This window comes from Rhynchophorus ferrugineus, unplaced genomic scaffold, assembly GCF_030347505.1.
Source record: "Rhynchophorus ferrugineus isolate W39M unplaced genomic scaffold, kcgeb_rfMv2 rfM10, whole genome shotgun sequence".
Taxonomy (NCBI): domain Eukaryota; kingdom Metazoa; phylum Arthropoda; class Insecta; order Coleoptera; family Curculionidae; genus Rhynchophorus; species Rhynchophorus ferrugineus.
The window spans coordinates 7,040,274-7,064,347 of NW_027472589.1; the positions used below are offsets into that span (position 1 = coordinate 7,040,274).

Consider the following 24,074-nt stretch of genomic DNA (forward strand, 5'->3'; position numbering starts at 1 on the left):
TCCACTAGGTCTAATAATAGTTGGTATCGCATTTCATTGATTTTTTCTTGAAAAAATTGCCTTATTGTGTTATTGTCTTAAGATGTATGGTTTTAGTGTTGTTTTATTTTTAAATCCCATTGGTATTAACGCTTTGATGTGGTTTTCCCTGTACAGGTCATTAGAATATTATAATTTTTGATCACTTTACTAAGAAATGAATCTTAATAATTAGAAGAGATACTGAAACATATTTATTTTGCTACAGGTTATAAATCAATGCAGCTGATCCAGTGGTAAGTAGAGGTACATCTTTCACACCCTTTTAGTAAGTTTTAATAAGCCTTTCAAAATACTAAATAATAACATATAATTTTCTAACTTATTTGAATATAATTATACATAAACGTAGTATACATTATTATTGCTATGTTTTTTAATTACATTTTTTCCGTCATATCAGTCACTATCATATTAGCTGAGTACTTGTTTTGATAGTAAAACCTTCTAAAATTAGGACACTTTCGGGTCCCCATTTTACCATTTGAATGAAAAGCGTTCGACAAAAGATTCATACAGAGTGAGACTATATAAGAATAATGTAAACGACATCGTTGTTTAAAATATTAGGATTAAGTATGATATTTTAAAAAGAAACTTGTGAATTCAACTACATACCTTATAATACTCCCGTTACTGGAGCTTTGCCTTTAAAATTTGATAAGGCTTAAAGGATACAGCGTTGCAGCGCGCAAACGCCCTGCCTCGCAGGTTGATATACGATGCATATAGTATTAGAGCGCGAATTTCTTTTCCCTGCACCGTAATTTCGCAAAAGCTTCTGCAGCGAAAATTGTAAATTTTCTTCGACAGATTGCTTGTACTATTTACCGTGATATATAGTTCCATTAACAGAAACTTAAAATTTCTTCCAAATAGAATACAGCAGGAGTTTTATGTTAATAATTTAACGTTTTTACATAATGAAACTGCGGTAAATGAAGTTTTGTACTCTAAGACTAGTTTCCGTTTCGCTTTTTAAAATATCTCGTTTAGTTGACGATATATGAGCACTAAAATTTTGGATTCTCGAATAAAAATAATATTTACAGAACATTTGTATAATAACTATAATTTTTAAGATTTTCTGATTGAAAAAAAAACGAGTCTATTTTGAAAATACACTTTCCAGTCTATATATTAAGAACTAAATGTTATAAAAACTCATTGTACCACTTCAATTCATCGCAAAATTCTTTATAACATCTCTACTTTCATTAACCTGCGATTACTTAAACAGAAATGACAGAAATAAAAATCACGGTACTATTATTCTTTAAATTCTTTAACCAAAAACTTGAAAATTCAGTTTTTATCTCTTGAATAAGGATAAACCTTACATAAACACTTATGAATTTTGATGATAATTACAAAATATAATAGAATACGTAAAAATAATTATAATGTCTCATAATTTTTCTCTTTTTCATAATTTTCTTCTCCTCTCGTGTTTTCAAAACAGGTTCGCTGATAACCGCTCTGGAAGTAGGTTTGGACGGAGCCTTTAGTAACCATTTTATGACAGACCAACGAAAGTCGTAAATTGGAATACTATTGCCTGGATAATTATCGTAAAGTTAGGGCACGTTTCATACCTATTTTTCCACGTTTAGGACGGGAGGGCCCTGCCATATCGATATTTTTTCCCGCTATATGCAATTTTGTAATAGATATGAATCAAAAAGGAAAAATCGAAACCAAGCATGTAAATGACTTACGTATAGTTTTCAGATAATGCCAATGCAACTGTACGGGCACACTGCTAATGCAGAACTAAATACAAGGCTAAGAAAGACTACCGCACATATAACGCGCTGGAGCCTAATTGGGGTCCAATAAAAGCTACACATTACGCGCTAGGGCGTTATTGGCAGCGAATGTGTTAAAACTACATTACATGTCAAGGCTTCATTTTCGGCTTGGTGGCGCAGTGGTAAAGGCGACAGGACGGTCCTCCTATTGTTGCGATAGCCGCGGATTCGAATCCTGCTGGGGCATGCTCGTAAAATCTATGTTTGTGATTGTTTAATATTTGTGATTGTCCTAGGCAAGAGTGTAAAATCCGACAAGAAAAATGATCACAGTCACGCCAGTAACCAGGCTGGGTTAAACCGGATGTCTTCTGGGATGATTTCTAACGTTGGTCACTCGCCAGTCGGTAGGCGTAATGCCGAGGACCGTGGTTCGTAGTCCACGTTAAGCGGTAGGTCCAGTCACTAAAGAATCCAAGGGTTTAATGTGACTAAAAACAATATTACATTTAGCATTTTTTTAAACTAAATCAAATAAGGTGGTTAAAATAAGTTGAAATACTTAAAAATTTAATTTGAATCTTTCATAGCCATTTTTCATATTTTTCTTATTTTATAATTTAAATTACCACTGCGGACTACTGGCTTCAGTACGAAGTTGGTTACTTATGTACCTGATGCTATTAAGACACAGGAACCCCGATATTTCTAGAATTTCTTTGTTTTTTTTTCTGAAATTTTCTGTAAAAGTTTGTAATAATCGAATTGATAATCTCGGCAGGAAAGATTTATTCCTTTTTCGTTCTAACACTTGGCGGTGATCATTCGATATGGCGTCAAAACAAAAGACCGAAATCGTTGGGGGGCATATGCAGTCAACGAGGCCACTCCAACCGTTCGAGTTTCTCAGGTCCTCGGGACCGTGCCGACGACCAGGATTTGTCTGGCCTGCCGTAAAATACGTCGGCGTATCGATCCTTCAGCGTCTCGACGCGTCGTAATTGAATAGCGCTGTTGCCGCGTCCTAGCGATCCGCGTCCAAACATCGGATATCCGCTCTCGTACAGTTTGTTCTTTCCGAGTTTTGCTTGACGCGATTTTTATTAAATTTTATTTGAATTATTCGTGAATTTTCTGAGCCGATGTTGTTTGATGATGATCCCGTTGACTTCAGTGGACTGGATATAGCGTTGAGTCTTCCCGTCCGCTGATGAGGGAAATTATTGGAAAACTGCGTGGAAATTAACGGCAACCGCGTTTTCCATTCCGCCATTTCCTATGTTTACTGTATTTAGTGTCTCGGTTTTTTCGAGTGATATTTTCGCGTAGCCAAGTTTTCGTCTGTGATATTTTCCTGCCCGCCTAATCGAGGAAAAATCGGTTTTCCGTTGTGTTTTTTCCGTTTGGTTCTTGTTCTGTTGGTGCCGTCGTTTTTTACAACGAAGAAACATCGGCGAGGTAAGTTTTCCATTATGAGAGGTTATGACAACCGAAGCCGGCTGATTTGAACAAACTGTATCAGCGTTAATTTTTCATTAAAATTGTTACTATATGTTTCTATATTGTTTATGTGTTTTATGAATTATTACCGTAAAATAATCAAATTTTTAGTTTTTTTATAATGTTTATATTTATTACAATGTAAACTCCCAGATCCAAAAGTTACATGTTCCTTATAGCCGCGTTCTTTAATGCATGGACATCCTCAACATTAACATGCTTTCGCGACATTTTTAACTTGTATTCTGGCTGTTTACTCTTGAAATTTTAGTATTACTAAGATTATGGTTTACTAAATCTGGACATATAGTTATGCCTGACTATATGTCTGAAGAATTTGTTGTTAAATGATCACATTATGAACAAAAACTTACAAGAACTTTTATTGAACTTCAAAACTTATTTTATTTTACCAAAACGATACAGATCAAATATTAATAATTCTAATCTAATATATAGTAAACCACCATCACATCATTTCTAACGTAAACACGTATCAGTCGCGCGATATAACACCTCTCTCATGAAGGAACGATCAAAGGGATATACGTGGCCGTTGGTGCGTCTGGACAGCTTATAGCTGTAGCTTAGTGCGTCAATTTACCTTTGATGATCTTCGAATAGCACTGTTTTTACTCAAATTTCTATGGTAACCCTGTATAAAATAGCTTCCTATGTCTTGGTGACTCCAATTCCCAATAGTGTACGGCTGAACTCCTTGAGCTACTGCAATCCGCCTTGGTGGTCGTGCATCCTGAACTGTAATTTATAATTCCAGTAGATCATGTTAGTTTACAGCCGCTTTTGGTGGCGTTACACCCTGAACAGTGATGCTTGTTTCCGGCATCCATGCACTAAGGGTGTTTTTCAAAGCTTGGATGTTTCCTTATTGGAATAATTATAGGATGTAGATGGTCTTTGAGCACCTTCAATCCAATGTATATATTAACTCTGTGAATGTTTAGCACTAGTAGTTATTTGATTGTTAGATATGAAAGATTCTAAATCCTAACCACTGAGCTGAACAATTGTAACGCTTATTTATTTATTAAAATTCACTTCATCTTTATTTTTAGTTGGCAGAGTATAAATATATTGTTTGTTGTATATACTATGTTTACTTGTATATACGTAATAAGGAAAGTCTGTTGATTAATTATGAAGTACCCTGAAGCCGATTCATACTACTATACTCGTATCTAAGGTCTACTTATTCTGTTTTTTTTTAAACTTTGAATACAATGCTCCAACAATATATTTAACTGCATTTAAACATTTGTATAAGGTGGGGCAAAAGTATTGCCACCCAGCGGAAATTGCGTCAATATATATATATATATATATATATATATATATATATATATATATATATATATATATATATATATATATATAATTTTTTACATTATATATACAACAATATTTTTATTGAAAATTTTGCTGTTGTTGCTACAAAAGTATTTTTATTAATATAACACTGTAGCTGCTCGCGATAATATCAGTAAAATATCCATTTTTTTCATTTGGTAGAACGCTACGTTTGATATATTTTTAATAATTTATTAATGACCTGCCTGGTTCTTTACCAGTCACGCACCTGCAGCATTTCCCTCAAAAGCTTCGCATGTTTTCACCAATTTTCCTCGTCGGAAAATGAGGTCTTTTCGGTTATAATAATTGCTTGTTGTTTTTTTTTTCATGATAAAACGTATAATCAACGATATGTCCTGTACATCAGCTATTGTTAATGCTGTTTTGTTTGTTTTATATTTTCGTAGGAATAACGCAATTTCTTTGTTATATCGGGAAAAATCAAAAATTGGTAATAGAATAATATAATACGATTATTTTGCCATTAAAATCAAGATAGATGTAAAGAACAAGTGGCTAAAGGATATCATCATCAATAGAAAACAACTGGCTTGAAAATATTTATCTCACAACAGTTCTAGTTTGATTTGGCGTGATGCTAGTGGATTCTTCTTTTTGGGCCATGTTGCACTATATTGGTGACTGTTTACGATCAGATTTACAATAAATTGGTTACCAATTGTTTACTATCTTGCAGATTATGACAATTTTTAACGTCACTTCTTTCGAAGATTGGCGTCATTTTAGCCGTGAGCGCCCATATCTGCTGTTTTTCCTTTATATTTTAAACAAGCAGGAAGCTAGATTCGATTTGGTATTTAGTAGATAAGGTCTTGAGCTTATCACTTTATCTGTTGCACCAATAAAAATCGTTTTCTGTATTTCTGCCCGACTATTCTTATTAATGATTTTTTATGTCTTCTGTAGTTTCTATGACCACAGTTTATTGCTCAGTTTTCCTTGGTAACAGGACAGGCGAACTGCTCATTCTGTTGCCGTAAGTCTTTAGAGTACATACTCGGTATCGAAGTTTACTAACTCGCCGATTTATATTTCCACAAAGTAATATTTTTGCTATTGTTTTTTTTTTAATTTAACAGGGAAATAATATATCAGTCGCGCGGTAACCCCTCACTCTTTTTATCAGCAACGAACAAGGATATGTACATGGTCTTAAGTATCGTCTGTACCGGCGTCTGTTGGCCTGTCATTTATGGTATTCTGAATAACACTGGTTTAACCTACATATCTATGATATAACCTGTATGCAATGATTTTCCAAGTTTTGTTTACTCCATATTCTAATAGTACATGGCTGAGAAACTGATCTATTGTAAATCGATTTTGATTGTAGTACAGCTTGAATTGCAAGTTTTTGTTCTTCTTCTCTTTGTTATTATTTTTTTTCGGCATCCCTAGTTCACAGCAACTTCAGTTTGTCTTTGGTAGCCATACACCCTGAACTGCGATGCTTGTTACAGAAATACATGGATGATTAATTGTGATCGTTTATGGCTAGGGGTTTTTGAGTACCTTCAAACAACGTTTGGTGACCTTACAGCTACGACAGCTATTACAGACAAAATAAGTCTGAATACTACTTAATTATGCCAAAAAATGTTTCGAGTAACCTCGGAACGATTACCAATTCAAAACCAACCATTTCTTCTTTATAAATAAGCCATTCAATTAAGAAATATAAAAAAACAGCTTTATGGACATAAAGAATATATAATTATATAAAATTTTAAATTATATAAAGGTAAATTTAAGGTAAAATAAAAAATAAATTGAGAAAGTATATTGTATTCTTTATTTAAACAAACTAATTTTTACTTTTACACAAAACAATACACGTAATATATTCACTATATAACTTAAGTTAATCCTACGTACAAAAAATTGGTATAATTATAAGTATATTGTTTATGTTTGTACGTTCAAAAGGAAATTATATATTTCTATAAATAAAGTGAGATAAATAATAGATGATTCAAGCAGTTTCGGGCCGTTTGATGATAAACCATTCCTAAGTTGGTTTTTCGAGTTTGTCGGTTTGCATAGGGGCTCGATGGTGATATTCGTCAGACATTTTCCGTTGGCTATTAAGTGTTTAACGGCTTTCAATGGTATGGAGCACTTGTGACACAGATTCGAATATTTCTCGTCTATCACCTTATCGTAGAAAGCCTTCAGTTTAGAATTACCCGGTCCATGCCCCAGTTCGTTGTTCTTAAACATCATCTCGGTCTGCACGTTCACGTACGAGGGGTAGTCAGGATGCAGGCCACCGCTGTCGACGTATTTGATGACGTTTTTACTGAAATCGTAGAAAAATTTCAACTTTCCGAAATTCCGCCCGGAGTCCTGGATCAATCCGGGACTGATCTTTTCCAGCGCCCCGCTCTTCATGTACGTAAATGTGTTGCCGATCATGGCATATTATGAAAGATTATGCCTAAGTTATTTAACCTTTTAGAAATATAGTTAATTTAAAAAATAAAAAGGGAAAACAAAAGAACTTGTAAAGTAACAAATATAATTTATTTTTCAATATATAAAAACACAAGCATCCATATATCTTTAAGGTTACTCAATAATATATCATGCACGGCACTAAAAAAATCCTTCATTGTTATCTGTTAGTGAATCTCTTCCATATACAAAAACAGCATGGAAAACTTTTTCACAATTCATTCAATAAAATAAACAAATGCAATTCAAATCCATTTGTTCGTATAGCATATTAATTTACTACAACAACAAACAACATAACATCTTCTTTCATTGTAGAAGGATAGGTACTCAGAAACTAAGATTGTGGTTTATACAACAGACATCCTGCACTTTTGATCTCAATTCCTCATGTTTTAACACTTGTAGAATCACTTTTATGTTCTGTGCCTATGGAATTAAATTGATTTGCTTACTGAAGATTTTATAAATCTTTATGAGACAATACGTCTAGTTATTTTCAAATTGCCACTATCCATCGACATCCATTGCAGAGTTGTAACAGCTAGTTTGGCTGTAATCATATTTTAGTTTACTTTGGCTTTCATAATAATTTGATATGATTTTAATAATTCCCATCTCTTGCGTTTTGACACATTCTTATGAATTCCCGATCGTTTATGCTCAAATTTAGAAGTAGTAATGTTTTTACCCCTAACCTTTTAAATCTTCAAGCGAGCTAGAACTTTAAAACATTTTAAACAATTAAAATAAAAATTGAATGATACCTGGATGGAATGTTCTCATATGTCTGTTTAGATTAAAAGTGTGATTAATAGCTTTTTTAACAATATTCTCAAACCGTTGATTTATAGATTACTGTCTGCCATATATAACACTATGAGTACAATCTATGTTAAATAACTGAATAACTAAGTCCCTATTTGGCTTTTACTTGTAGGTTTTCCTTAGTTCTAGGGAGAAACGGTTGCAATAAAAATAATTATCTATATTATATTCTTTATTAATAAAAATTAACTTTACTATATACAATATACTATGCATTATATCAAATATCTCATGAAATTATATTACCGACTCAAAACGTTATATAACATTTAAAACGAAGAATGTGAATAGTTGAACAAGAATTGCGGAAGGAATATCATTAGTTTGGACGCGTCTCGACCGGCCTTATAATAAACAGGGCTTAGAAATCTGTTCAGTGTACTTTTGGAGATAAGAAGATTCGCTTTTCCATTCTTTTGTTTCTGTACTGTAAGAAAATAGAGAACGGCATTGTTGAGGAATTACGTAAAGGGTACCTGATTACTCATTCGCTACAGTTTTGGATATTAAGACAGGCGCCTCGACTAGAAATGGTGTAGTTTCTAAGACTTTCTCGAAGAGTATGAAGTTATGTTATCAAGAAATGAAAGTATTTCTTGCTATACTTGTCTCCACACGACCTCTAACCTCTAACAGTCTTCAAAGGTATGAATACAATCATAGAGGCACACGTTCAGATAGTTCTCGATAATTACCGTAACACCTTATCGTAAAAAGTCCTGAGATGTAAACTCGTCGGTCCGTATCTCGAATCGGAAAAGAGCCAGCCTAAATTCTCACAGTAGCAGAGCACTTCGTTCATACTGATCAGCACCCCAGTGTTTACGTTTTCGTACATTGACTTTGGCGGTGCAGGTGTAACTTATATCTTTCGTTCGATCAGCATTCGTGATATATGCAAATCCGTCGTTTTTGCATTTTAAAAAAATAACTTTGGCAGTGCCGGTGCAAACACTAAAAAAAGAGGACCAGACCAGCAATAACTTCATATCAATCATGTTGTATTATTGGTATAGTTGACATTCAAGCTAATCTATATCCAAACTGGGAAACAGATATACCAACATCGTGGTTTTGTGTATATCTATTGTATTGTTATTTATTGTGATAACAAGAAGAGATAGGAAATAGATTCGGTACTTTTTTTATTGTTTTTGCCAGATCGTTGATAAATTATTTTTGTTTCAATATATACAAGGAAGTTGTTATACAGGCTTTACACACAAGTAATTTCATATATTTTCTCTGTATAATTATAGATATGAGTGTGATTGTTTGATTGACCACAATATCATTAGATTATGATGGTTGTTAGATGGACGGAAATGTGGGGTTTCACTATATAAGTATAATTGTGGTAAATATTTATTTTGTCGAAAATTATTTTGGAAATATTAAATATTATACAAATCTGCAACGAAAAAGTTGTTTCAGTGTTTTCAACCGATTTCTATTTATTTTTGTATGCTGAAAACGAAAATAATGTGGAAAAACTTCATGGCGTCAGGATATAGAGTTTCAGTGCTTAAAGCCCCTGCGATGTTGGCCGAGATTCCTGGCGAAGATGGTATCGTACCTGAACCCGATGACGTGTCAATTTCTGAACTGGAAGACGATCAAAGTTCCAACTTGTTTTCCTAGCGCGGGCTAAATGATTTGGGAGACTCCACAGTGTTGCTGCTGAGTTGCTTGACTCAAGGCTCAAGAACCGGAACTGGAATGTCTACTGCTACACACAAGGAATGTCTTCTTCCTGGGATAGATATCGTGAGAAATTAAAGGTTTGATGGATGTATATACAATTCAATATGATACAGCACAATGACGTTTTTTTTATAAATTCACCAAAAAATCATTAAAGCTGTGCTTTTCCACTCAAAGACAATGTAAAGCCTTGGAAATGGTTCTTCGCAAATTAAAATATGTAAAATCGTGATGGGCAGGTGTGCGTCGATTTAAAAATTTGTGCATTTTGCTCGAGTAACAAGCTGGATTTGCCAGAAACTGATTAAGAATCAATTAAATGCCTTCACAACAAAATATTTTTTATACAGATGTCTATAATATATACCGAAGAAATCATTTAGCGATTTGCACACAAACGAATTTCACAGTGTGTTGTCTTTTGTCTTTTGTAAGCCCTGTTCTTCCCACCAGTCAACACCGTGCACTTCGCTGGAACCAACGTGACGACAGAGTGATGGATTTACGCTTATTAGAGTCTTTATGTGCTTTTTGCTATTTTGTATTTATTTTTTAAGTATATATGTATCAAATCCAATCAATCCAAACAGGTTAGGGTACCGCAGTGGTAAAGACGACAGGACGGTCCCCCTACTATTGCGATGTCGCGAGTTCGAAGCTTGCTGGTGCATGGTCGCACATTTATGTTTGTTATTATTTAACATCTGTGATTGTCCTTAGGCAAGAGTGTAAGATCCGACAAGGAAAATTATCCCAGTCACGCCAATAACCAGGCTGAATAAGACCAGATGTCTTCTGAGACGATTTCTAAGTTGGTCATTCGCCAGTCGGCAGGCTTAATGCCGAGGACCGTGGTTCGGAGGTCACGTTAAACTGTAGGTCCAGTCCAGATAAACCCTGGTTGGTAAAAAGGAAAAATTGTTAGGGTCTCTATCCCTACTATAAGGGATAGATGCCCCAGTTTTTGTGAGTATGGATGCTCTTAAACAACATAGGAAACAAAACAAATAGGTCAAGCTTTCAATCAAAGGTATAAAACGTTTATATGTATATGATGTGTATAGAATGATTTATTTGTACACTGAACATGACAAACTTACAACACTTAATATTATAAAAGGTTTTTTTTATTATATATTAAAAGTATTTTAACTTTTTATTTGTATTATACATCATAAAATGATATATTTCAATTTCAATTATTTAACAACCCGAGCATGGAAATAATCAGTACAATGAGAATGATACTAACACATTTAGCTTCAGCCTCACTAAGTGCCGTTGATGGAACATCAGTCGTTGTAGACTGAATGGAATTGATCTGATCATTCCTTTTCGCATTACTGCCCGTGGAAATGTCCACTTCGGTGGATTCTTTTGTTAGTGTATCTATTTCCACCTGCGTGTTGCATATCGAATCGATTGTTATATTTCTCAAACATTTTCCGTTGACAATTAACCTCTGAACAGTCTTCAGAGGTATGACACAATTATGGAAGCATACGTTCAGATTGTTTTCGTCCAACACCTTACCATAGAAAGTCTTCAGCTGTAAACTATTCGGTCCGTATCCCAGTTCCGAGAAGAGCCATCCTATATTTTCGCAGCTGCAGAACAGTTTGTTCTTCCTGAATACCATCTCCGTCTGAACGTTCTCGTACGAGACGTAGTCCGGATTCAAGCCGGCGGCATCCACGAAGTTAATGACGTTTTTGCTGAAATCGTAGACGAACTTCAACCTTCCGAAATTGCGTCCCGAGTCCTGGATCAATCCGGGACTGATCCTTTCCAGGGCCCCACTGTGCATATGTATAAATGTATTGTTCATGATGAAGACGTTAGTGGCCAGTAAGCTGAAACCGCACGCCAGCGTTGTTTCTACCGTGTTGTTCACGAAGTAAAAGTCGCCGATGGTACCATTAATGGCACTTGCAGATAGCTCGGTGAAGTTGTTACCCGAAAAAATTGCTCTGCGCGTGTTTACAAGTTGGAACCCCAAATGTTCCACGTAATCTATGCTGGAATTCTCAAACTTGAACTCGCCAGGTAAGTCCATCTTCAACTTGACGCCGGATGTTTGCAACCTTCTTATTTTGACGTTAACGAAGACGGCGTTCTTGAATTTCGCCGTGGCGACGATAGCTCCCGATTGAATCTCGCCGATATTCACGTTGATCATAGTCAGACTTTCGAAGCTTGATTTTGACAATGCGCAGCCGGCGGAGTAGTGGGCTGGTTCGATCTGAGCGAACGTGTGGTATGGTATGACGTCGATATACCCGATGTTTTCGAGATGGACCGTCGAAGGAACCATTGGTTCGTATTGGTAGCGCGGAAGGGTGAGATATTTGACGTTGACGATGCCCAGATAGGACGGAAATCTGCTTTCTGAAGAGCATCTTGTTGCTAGAGTCACTCTCTGGCAATTTCTTACCAAGACTTGGTCTATGTCTGTTGGTGCTCCCATCATGTTAATATAGAGCAGAATATCCTAAAACAGAAACAGTTTGTGAGTCGTAAATTTACGCACGCTGTGAAACGATGATATCGACGATCTAGCAGAAATTAATCAGCTGCAACTAATTATTTTCGAAGACGCGATCCGGTGGAGGTTCGAATGAAACGAACCAAGTACAATTTAAAAGATAGGAACGAAAAATATAGTCAGGGTTGGGTGTTACTTGAATTACTTTTAATTAAAATACGTAATTGAAATACCAATACATATTTGGTATTTAAAATTCAGTTATTTCTTTAAAATGTGTATAATATATATATATATATATATATATATATATATATATATATATATATATATATATATATATATCTATATATATATATATATATATATATATATATGTATTGTAATTAGTATTTTAAATATTTATGGCTTCAAAATACATTTAAAAATATCATTTAGCCCATGTCATAAAATACACTCTTGGATATCAGTTTCTTTAGTATCAGAGTCTTCATGATTCTGTGTTTCTATTCTATATTATTTGATAATTTGGATAACACTAACATTTTCATTACCATACAAATTAAATGCTTGGAGAAATCCATTGAAGTATTGAGACCAATTGTTACATCTTTAGTTACTTCTGCCTATTTTAACGGATGTAAGAACCAGATTATATCGGCTGCAATTTGTAATATGAAGAATTTTACTGTTATTGCATCACAACTAAAAGGAAATCTTAGAATTTTTTAAAATTATTTAACTATTACATTGTTACTAGTCGTTTCCTACTAACCTACAATCTGTTTTTATGATCACTTAAATCTAGGTATAAAACTAGGAGGACCCATCAGTCTCAGTTTCTGGTGAAATAATGTTTATACATGCCACTGCTGTATTTTTTATTATATGCGTGACGTGCATGCCTAAACAACACTACACAGATGGTTTGATTCTTTTGAGTCTGTGTCCTGCTCTGGTGGTATCCAAGTTACAATACTTCAATATACTCATGAGGACGGAGTTTTTCTTCATGCCTCCTTGCAATTCTCTTGTTTTCTTGACTGACTGTAGGTATCTGGGGGTTTCGATGTAGGTAGTCAGTCCTGTAGTTTTTGGGTGCGCCCACAATACTTCTCAGGACTTTGTCCTGAAAAATTTGTATTTTTTTATGTTACTCTTTGCAGAACATCCCCATATTTGAACTCCGTATGTCCATATAGGTATCAGTGTTTGCTTATGTAATAGCAATTTATTATGTTACGATAATTGTGATTTTTTTCCATTTAGTCAATACATTTGCCTATATTTGAATTCCAGTTCTTTTCTTTTTTTCTTTATATGTTTCTTCCAGCGAAGTTTTGCCTTTTGTAATTTTCGTGTGGCTTCTTCACTATTGTCTCTGATAGCTATAATCGCAGTATCATCAGCAAATGTAACCATCGTAATATTCTCCATTTGTGGTATATCACAAGTGTAGAGTAGATCAAGCATTGGTTCAAGTACACTTCCTTGTAGTACACCTGCATTAGCATCTTTTATTGTTGAGTAAGCTTCTTCTTGTTTGACTCTAAAATTTCTGGTTGTAATGTATGATTTTAATAGTTCGGTGCATTGTTTTGGTAGCATTTTCTGTAGCTTATGAAGAAGGCCTTCATGACAAACCTTATCAAAGGCTTGAGCTACATCTAAGAATACAGCTGAACATAGTTACTTTCGTAGGCGGAAAAAAATATTTGATAAGTATTTTAGTGTCATCTGAAATAAAAGCAGCCATATTGACCTGCCGCTCTCCTAGTTACAAAATGCGATGGTTGCCAGAAAGAACAGCAGAGAGACGAAAAATAAAAATCTTGCAATGCATTACATAGGTCCCAATTATCAAAAACATGAAATAATGCCTTGGAGTGACAGGATACTAGCTGATAACTGTACTAATAAAGATGAATATACTTTTATAGTTTTTGCGACCTAAGTAACCTAAAGACGAAAGCCATTTTGGACGTTACCCAAATATAAAACACATTTTTTACGTCTTTTACTGATTAATAGTCTGGGCTGGATTAGTTCTATTGTATTTGTATAATCCTGCTTTGTTTTGTATTTTAAATGAAAGTAGTTAAAATACTGTATTCTGGCATGTAACCTTACGAATAAGCTGTCTAATTTAGGAGATTAAGAAGAATATTTTTCTATAAAAAGAATTACACACTTGTTATACAATTTTGCTTCAAAATAAAAAGGGTAATAATATATTATTCACTATTTATTGAATACCATATTGTGAATGTTGCAGGAAGTTACAGATGATAACGGAGAAATAAAATAAAATGAATACAATTAAAATTATTCCCATTATATATAACGGTTATTTAATGTTAAGGAATTTTAATACTCTATTATTTTTCAGTTAGTAAAACACTTAACAAAAAAAAGAGAATACTTACGTTGACTTGTGCAGTACAGGTGTAAATTAAGTTTCTTTTTTTATTCGCGTTTGTGACACAGGAAAATCCATCGTAGTTACATTTTCTATAAGTTATTTTAGTACTGCCTATACAGACACTAAACATGGAGAATAGAAACAACAATGACTTCATACAAGTCATAACTGATTTCAAGTACTCGCAGGCTTGATATTAATTCAAACGGACCGCTGTAGAAGGTTCTGATTCAAACTGGTGATTGATTACAAGTCCAGAAATATTGTGGTTTTATATATTACCAATACCGAGTAATTTATTCTGACGACTGACAAAGTGGATGACAGTGAAAAATAAACTCGGTGTTTTTTAATTATCTTGGTCATGTCCTGGATAAAACGTTCTTTATCTTTGTGTACTGGGAAGTTGTTATCCAGGCTTCGCTCTCAACTAAATGAATTGCGTCATTTTCTTCGTCCGGGCCTGATACGACGTAAATAATATAACCTTGCCATTATAATTATCATTTGTATGTATACAATGATATTTCACGATATTCCAGAATACTGAGGCTATGTATAATTAATTCCCTCATTGTGTTATGATTATCTCACTTGTATATCTATAACTGTTATCTTGATTCCCAATGTATGTTAAGACTTTCGTTTGATGCATATAGAATGTATGAGAGCAATCTTCTGGTACTGTTCATTAATCTTCTTCTTATTAAATTTGATCAATGATGTTTTGAGAAACATCACATTGTCTCGAGCGAAGAAAAGTTTTTTTATGAAAATTTCTGATGTAAAAAGTTCTAGTTAGGCCCTAGGTAACTAGTATATTGGTGTTAAAATCGGGCATCCACTTAAGGAGGAAATATTACATTAGACTAGAATCAGAGCAGTTTGGGTTTAAAATAAAAAAGGATTATTAGTTATCAGTCAATTGTATAGTCTATTTGGGCTAATAGGTTTCAAATTGGTTGCGGTTGCACTTAAAGATCAAAGCAAATAGCAATTCAAAGTTCCAAAATAAAAGCTATCGATTAATTACTAATGCTTAACGCTACGTAACCAACGAAGAACCAACAAGGTGGCCTCGAAATTAAACGATATTATTATCAGGATATTATCCGAAGGCTTTTTTAAAATGTATTTATTACACTGCAATCTGGGTATATATCTAGGAGGACCCATCGGCCCGATTTAGGTATCTGGTGCAATAATTTGTTAACACTGCTGTTTTTCTGTTAAGGGCTCCTCGCTACCATTACACTACACAAGATCAAATGGTTTTGATTCTTTTGAGTCTGTATCCTGTGCTGGTGTTAGTCAAGAGATATTACTTCGATATTGACATAATAATTGAGTGTGTTCCCATGTGTCCTTACAATTCTCTTGATTTGATTAGTGACCGTTGGTATCTGAAGGTTTCTGTGTAAGTAATCAGTCCTGTAGTATTTGGGTGCACCTACAATATTTCTCAGAACTTTGCTCTGGAAAAATTGTACAATATTTATATTAGTTTTCGTACCTAATTCATATAACAATAATTTTTGGTAGCAATTGTCCTTTTATAAAGTTATAGCCTGGTGATTTATTTAGATTAATGGCAACTTTACTTACTTATTTCGGCATGATTATTGTCATATTTTCACATTCGATATCCGACAAATTATAGTCACTGTCAGTTTCGTTTGTTTTTTTTCTAGATGGTCAGATGGTCATGTATGCCTTCCCAGTTTCCATACAAGCCTCTTATTGTAAGGTTGTGTAGGCATGAAGAATAATTTGTTTTCTATCTGAAGATTTAGGCGACTTGTGTGTTAATAAATGGTAATAAATTAATATTTTAGTAAGCATATTTAATGTAAGACTTTATTACTTCAAATGGGATCCTTAAGAAAATATTTTTTCTATTTTAAGTTTTAAATTTGCACTAAGAAATTAACTATCATGTGATATTAAGGTATCATATGACAGTCCTATGTCAATAAACTATAAACGTCAAGAGCCAGATCATCATTTCAAACATCAGAGTGATATATTTTACTTGTATTTACATGTTAATTATGCATTTCAATGTGCATTAGTGATGTGCGGTTATACACCCTAATCACACGTCAATAGCATAAACACGACACAATGAGAAAATGCCATTAAGTGATTCAACATTGTATTATGAGGTTACAGTTGTAGGTCTAAATTCTTCAGCTTATTTGTATGACGAACATTTTGATGTAAATTTGTTTTTAGTGCATTCTAAAATGATGCTTGACTTTATTCAATTTAATTTTAAGTAAATTCCCACATATTTGATGTTAGATTTATAGATTTGTAGGTTTAATCACTTTCCATTTTTTCTAAAATCATTTTATGGAATATCACTGTGTTCTAACTAAATATTAATATTGGTCAATTGAAGAACGCGAATGAAGAATCGCGGTTTCATTTCAAGTCTAAACAAACATACTTTTTCTTTTGATGCACCTTGTATACCAATTATTATAATAAATAGTTAAAGTTAGTCATAATCATATAATCATAAAATTGGTAGCACAATTTATCGTTAACGATTTATCGAACGTTATTTAAATTCAGACTATTTATACATCACGAATTTATTTTTATTCTATTTTGTTACATTGCACTCTTAACTAATTACGTAGTAATAGGTGGGGATTTAGCTCAATTCGAGTAATTAAGAAATATGTTAAAAGCAATAAAATAGGGGATATACATAACCCTTAATAATATATTTGAGTGTTTATGGGATCCCATTAAATTTGTGCCAAATCGCCTTGAAATAAATTGGTTTATATAGTCAATTAGCGATAAAATTACCAATTTATTGGCGTATGGGCTATAGAAAATATTGATCAGGTTTTATACAGGGGTTGCACTTAATAACACACCAGAAATATTTGTTAAATAGTCATTGTGATAATAAAATCACATATATGTTTATTATATTTGCTATATATTATACAATTACTATATATTATATATAGTAATTGTTATATAGATAGATAGATAGATAGATAAGTAGATAGATAGACAAATAGATAAATAAATAAATAGATAAATAGATAAGTAGATAGATAGATAGATAGGTAGATAGATAGATAGATAGATAGATAGATAGATAAATAGATATCACCATGATGTATAGATTTATTAATTGACATACAAAGAGGCTCTTCTTTATCGTTATTTTTCTCCTTTATAAATATGAAAGAGGATGAATAGACTTTCGTAAAATATTTTAAATTCTACTTTTTTTAAGTAGCAATTTGCAGATATTCAAAAAAGGGTAAAATTTTTATAAAAATAGTGATCGTGGGGGAGTTAGTGTGTTAGCACGGTGGCAACATAATTGACTGATTTTTTATGTTACTTGAATAAAGTTATTTTAAAAAGTTATTTATTATTAAGTATGTTTTTACCGGTTTTATCGTAATATTCTCCATTTGTGGTATATCACAAGTGTAGAGTAGATAAAGCGTTGGCCCCAGTACACTTCCTTGTGGTACACCTGCTTTAGCTTCTTTTATTGTAGACTAAGCTTCTTCTTGTTTAACTGTAAACATTCTGTAATGTACGATAAACGAATGTTTTTAGTTCGGTGTGTTGTTTTGGTAGCATTTTCTGTAGTTTATGAACAAGGCCTTCATGCAAAACGTTATCGAAAGCTTGTGTTACATCTAAGAATATAGCTGAGCATACTTTTTTACTTTCGTAGGCTTTTTCAATAACATCTGTTATTCTGTGGACCTGGTCAATTTTTGAATGCTTTGTTAATAAAGACAGACTGGTGTGTTGGTGTTACATTTTTCTTCTCTATGAAGCGCATCAATTGTAGTCGATAGCATTGATAGTTTTATTGGGGTTTTAGCAACTCATAGTTAACACATCAAGTTAACCTTACCAAATGCAGAGACTTTGCTGCTGATGTTGATGCGTGACCAGGTGGTCCCCATGATTTTATTTCACTTTGGATTATCCTTTTTATAGGGATCCACTTTTTATCATCAGTAATAATAAATTGCAAAAAAACTTTCCGATTTTGCCGTGGAAGCAGAATTTCACATAGGACCACACACCTTTCAATGTCTCTTGACTTTAATTCATACAGCACAATGTCTCCAAGTTTTTCGATCATTCCATTATTCTTCAAACGATTGGAAATGAGTTCGTGTGTCACTCCCAGTAATTCTGCATATTTTGCTTATGCTTTACACGAATCGTCATCTAGAAATGCCTTCAAATTCCCTTCAATTTTTTAATTGTAGTTTAGAACTGTCTTTGCCTACGTGTCAAAATTACCACGTTTGAAAAAATTTGTTTAAAACATCAAAGTCAGTATTGAAATTGAAAAAAATTTCACGTTAAGCTTCGCACTGAATTTGATGACCTTCAGCTGCCTTTTTCTTCAAACCGAATTGAAAAAGGAAAACTTCCTGCAAATACTATTTACGCAGTGCAGATTCAGATTCAATGCATTGAAAGCAAATTCTGTTCACACTTCAAGGAAATGACTATTATAAATCCTTTAATATTAATTTATAGGCCTGACCAATAAAACTTGTTTTGAAGGAAATACAATTGATATTATATTTTACATTTAGGCTTTAAAAACGGTAAGAAATATTTCAAAAATAGTCTGTAACGAAAAAAATAATTTTCAGGATTGCTACTCTCTGTTTATCACACTCAGTGTTTTATTCTTATCATTTGGTTTATAAATAGAGCATTAGAATTCGTTATCGAACCTCACTATTTGCGTACACCCACTCTAATACAAGAGTGATATATTATCTTAAATAGAAATCCTGTTGAAGAATCAAAAATCGATCCAATTTTAAACCGACACCAGTTATGCACCCTCAAAAACCGCCCTCTTCAGTGGGTGGTTGCTTTCGTTTGATATTAAAATGTTCTCATTTAAATACCCTCCGAGTTCGGGACATGATTGAAATAACTTTTTTCTTCTTGTTCTCTTTTTGGTATAAGCGCATACAATTTACATTTAAATTACCCTGGAGGGGGTATATTTTAAAAAAATCATTCTGCTTGATGGTTATGGTCATCTTACAGCTCATGCTGTCAGTACCGATGTGATTGAGTTATATACAGTCTTTTCGGTTTGTTATTGGCTCAACTAGATTAATAATAACATTTAGCAGATAATTTTTTAAAAATATTTTAGATTAATATTTAGATACTTAAATATTTATAAATTATTTTCAAATTATTTAGTATATTAATATAACAGGTCAATTGAAAAATCCCCGGCCTACCATAGTAAAACCAATGTTTTTGGTAAAATTAGTTTTTTTTATTCAACACAATTCCCTTCAAGGGTGATACACTGATTATAGCGACCTTCCAACTTTTCGATGCCATTCTTGTAGTACGATTTGTCCTTTTCATTCGACAAAAATTTCTTCCCAGCGAGCATTCTTTTGAGATCTGGAAATAAAACAGGAAATAGTCGTGGACGAGGAAGCAATTCGAAGTCCAATTAATGGATGTTTGCCAACGTTTTCACTGACTTGTGATGCGGTGCATTGTCTTGGTGAAGTAGCACTTTCTTTTTATTCAAATGCCGCCATTTTTTCGTCCTTCACACGGTCCAATAACGCTATGTAATACTCGCTGTTGTTTCTTGTCTCTTGACATTCATGCAGCATTCAAAATTATTGCATACGCATCCCAAAATACACACACCATAACCTTGGCAACCGGCTGTTGCCTTTTCCCACTCTTCGGAGCGATTTCATCGTATGCGGTCCACTCGGATCATTGTCGATTGGATTTCTTAGTGAAATGATGGAGGGTCCTTCGTCTCATCTATTGTCACATATCGATTCAAAAACTTGGATTTATTACGCTTGATCATCTTCAAACACTGCTCCGAATTATCAACTCGTCGTTGTTTTTGGTCAAAAATGAGCTCGCGCTGCACCCGCTTTACACAGAGCTTTCTCATACCCAAATATTCGTGAATGATATATATTATGGACACGTTCACTTGATATCTTTAGAGTATCTGCTATTTCATTCAATTTTAATTTACGGTCGAACCAAATCATTTTGTGTATTTTTTGAATGGTTTCGTCGGTAACAATCTCTTTTGGGCGGTTGATTGTTGAATTTCCTGGAGCAGTGTCCGGAAACTCGGCATCAAGCTAAGTTTTTGCTTCAACTGTTTTTTCCCCTCAAAAAGCAATATTTCTTCAACATGCGAAATTCCTTTTTTCCATTTTTTTCAGAATAACAAAAGTCGCTTCACTTCAAATTCTATAATTCACAAACTAATGATCCGACACCTCTTAAATTTATACATGCATTTTTTGAGCGTTAGGGCTAACTAAAAAACATGTGGAATTAATTCTAGTAGCGCCATCTATGTGCCAGGCCGGAGACTTTTCAATTGACTTGTGTTTTTTAAATTTATTATTATATTATTTCTATTATTTATATTATTACATTTCCAACTAACTACAGCAACTTACTGTAGACTATGTGTTTATCTAGTAAGTTCTATAAGTCCTTATGTAATCTGATAAATGTAAAAGTTAGTAGCATTTTTCAGTATTTTTACCATTTGGTAAACTTTACTACATAACCATATAAGATCATATGGATTGGTTCTTTTGAGTCTACACCCTAGTAAAATTATAATATGACATATGTTCAAATATTACAAAATACATAGCATATTGTTAAATTGGTAATATTTATTAACTCAATGTCGCCTCCTTGATTAGTGTTGTGTGGCAATTTTTGTTGTTATTGTTATTCAATCAACTATGATTTTTATTGTTTAATACTGTTATACTGATCACCATTGTATCAGGAAGACACGGGTAAAATAATATGTATCTAAAAGGGCGGGATTTCTTACAATACTTCATTGTTTTAAAACAAATTAAATTAGTTTAGATTTAATATAAGAAGAATAATACATGCAGTCAAAAAAATCTTTTTTTTAAGCATTTTGATTTTTGTAGAGTATTTAGTTTCTCTGGGAATTGAAATATGATCCATCTTATTGATAGTCGTTAATCGTAGCTCGTTTATCTTTTTTTATATGGTAACAAAATCGGGTCTCTCGTTCTTTGCCTGCATCACCTATATTTTCACGAGAAATGTGTAAATCAAGATCACGGAAGAAATGGATTTAAAGTGCATGTTTCGTCAGACAATCATAATATTTGTACTTGTTTATCATATTAGCTACGATAACTCTATAATTAGGGGTTTTCAGATTGTCCAATAATTTGTTAAGTGACGTCCAACTCTCCTTTTCCCTTTTACTCAATATATCAAGAATCAAAGTCAAATTTACATTATATCTATTATAAATAACTGTTTTATTGGGTGTCCTGTCTAATATGATATTTTTGTATTGTCATATTTCGATTAATTGTTAATCCTCTACAATTTATAAAGCCTTTGATTCAGCAGCTTCACAAACTTTCTTTTAAACGTCTACTTTGACAATAAGTTAAAGTTAACACTTACAGGTTTTTATAAATGATGTATTTTCACTGTGTTGTTCAAGGCGAGTTTAAAATTAAAAATTATCTTTCCGAGCCTTCAAAATTTTAAAAATTTAAATCTTTTTTCCTCTAGAATATTCCGTTTTCACTTTCATTCATCAATGATTTTAACTGATTAAACTTCATCGTTTATGCTACTAATTATCTGTTATTGTCTTTTGTATTATCGTCATAATATAGAGCGGAAATCCAGTTAGGTTTTATGAACTAGCTAATAAATCTGACTTAAATAGACCGAATTTCAGTCGCAACACGCACGAGCTTGTGGTTGGGTCATATAGAATCGATGTTTATTTTCGTTTCCTTCATAAGGCGAACGTGTATACGTGCAGATCCATTGATTGTGGTTTCTGGTTGCTTCATTACAATTCGTTTGTTATGTATGAGGATATTGTGTCGATCATTACAGCCAGTAATGGGTGATATATTATATTTTACCACCATATTATCACAACATCATTAATAGATTAAGGAAAATGGTGCTTTTCACCTTGTTTTCCCACCCATATTTTCCCGTTTTCTTTTCTTTTTCTGTTTGACAATTATTCTTCGGAATATGTTTTCTATCCCTATCATTCTGCTTATCCCTACTCGTTGCTTCCTCAAATACATTAGTTGTACTTACAAGTTTGATTTAGAGATTGGATATTTTGAAACCGATTTTACAATATACTATATTATACATGAATATTATATACATTGTTTCATATATTGAAGATTTATACACATTAAGGTATACAAAAATATTGGTCAATATCATACCCATCATTTTGTTAGCAAAAAACTTGTATTGGTTAGTTGGTGGGTAAATGCTCCAAACTTGACCTGAAATGAAAGAGATTGGTTTATCTGCCTATTATAAGGCCTATTTGGACTTATTGGGTGCATATTATTGGGTCCAAATATGGGGTTACACTAAAATATCAAACATGCTAGTAATACAACTGCGATAACCTCGAAAGCAAATTGATCTACAAAGTTATCCAAGATTTCGCTTAAACATGAAATTTACTTACCAAATCACATCAATTTGTACAGTGGATAAGTGTTACTGTTAAGTAGTTTAGCTTATCCCACACTCATTTTCCTTGTCTATTGATTGATTTTTGTCAATTAAATTTCTACTAAAAATTTCTAATATGGGATGTAATAATTTAAAAAATATATTATGCCCAATAACTCCTCACAATTTCTGTAACTGACCTACTTCTTTTATCATTGTTTCTGATTTTTGATGTGAAACTAAAGATAGTTTAGTGAGGCATTGACAAAATAATATGTAATATGTATCAAAAAATGGAAAAAATTTCATACATATTTAATTTATTTTGGTTTAATATTTTCATAAGTCTTTTGATATTTTTGCTGCCTACTTCCGCTGGAAAGGGGCTTTATTAACTGTATTAATTTGCATATGAGCTCTTTAAATGATTTATGATTTTTTGAACTGTATTACATTAGGATATAGAAACAGGTAGCAAAGTACAATCTTTAATTATATCTCTAGTTCTAGTTTGTTTCTATTGTTTGCATAAAATTAATAGATCTAGTCTAGATAAACCATTTTCATAATAAAGCAATATTATTTTTTTCGAATAAAAACAATGTTAAAATTCAAATTCCATTTCAGTTTTCAAGATTATGACTCTATTTAATTTATTAAGCCTCTATTCTTGACAGTTTGGTGAAAACTTTAATTTTTCTAAATAATACAAAATATAAAAGGTATATATTATTATAAATTATATTACTTGCATAATTTTGTTGACTATACTATTATTGGCATTTATGAGATATCTTAAGGAGCTTTTAATAGGATTTTTTTTATTTTACGAGTTTATTTTACGCTATTCTTTTTCTAAACTCATAAATTGATAATTAACAACTGCGACTCTTTCTTCCGGATAGATAATAGGGCGTTGGTAGTTTGATTTATATTTTTCAATTTCACA

The 24,074-nt window shown here is 32.9% G+C and overlaps 1 protein-coding gene across 1 annotated transcript; it reads right to left on the reverse strand.

The window, feature by feature from the left end:
- Window positions 1-10,723: 10,723 nt before the first annotated feature.
- On the reverse strand, window positions 10,724-14,894 carry LOC143203710 (uncharacterized). The gene is made up of 2 exons (XM_076415968.1): window positions 14,580-14,894; window positions 10,724-12,159 (listed from the first exon to the last, which is right to left on the reverse strand). Exons 1-2 carry the CDS (start codon window positions 14,739-14,741, stop codon window positions 10,864-10,866), a joined length of 1,458 nt encoding a protein of 485 aa, XP_076272083.1. The 5' UTR covers window positions 14,742-14,894; the 3' UTR covers window positions 10,724-10,863.
- Between the last annotated feature and the right edge of the window lie 9,180 nt (window positions 14,895-24,074).

What these genes read in the sequence shown, in the direction of transcription:
- LOC143203710 (XM_076415968.1), bottom strand. Translation starts at nt 14,741, where the DNA reads ATGACTTGTATGAAGTCATTGTTGTTTCTATTCTCCATGTTTAGTGTC. An exon ending in CCTGTACTGCACAAGTCAAC is followed by an intron (nt 12,160 to 14,579) that starts GTAAGTATTCTC and finishes TTTCTGTTTTAG; the next exon opens with GATATTCTGCTCTATATTAA.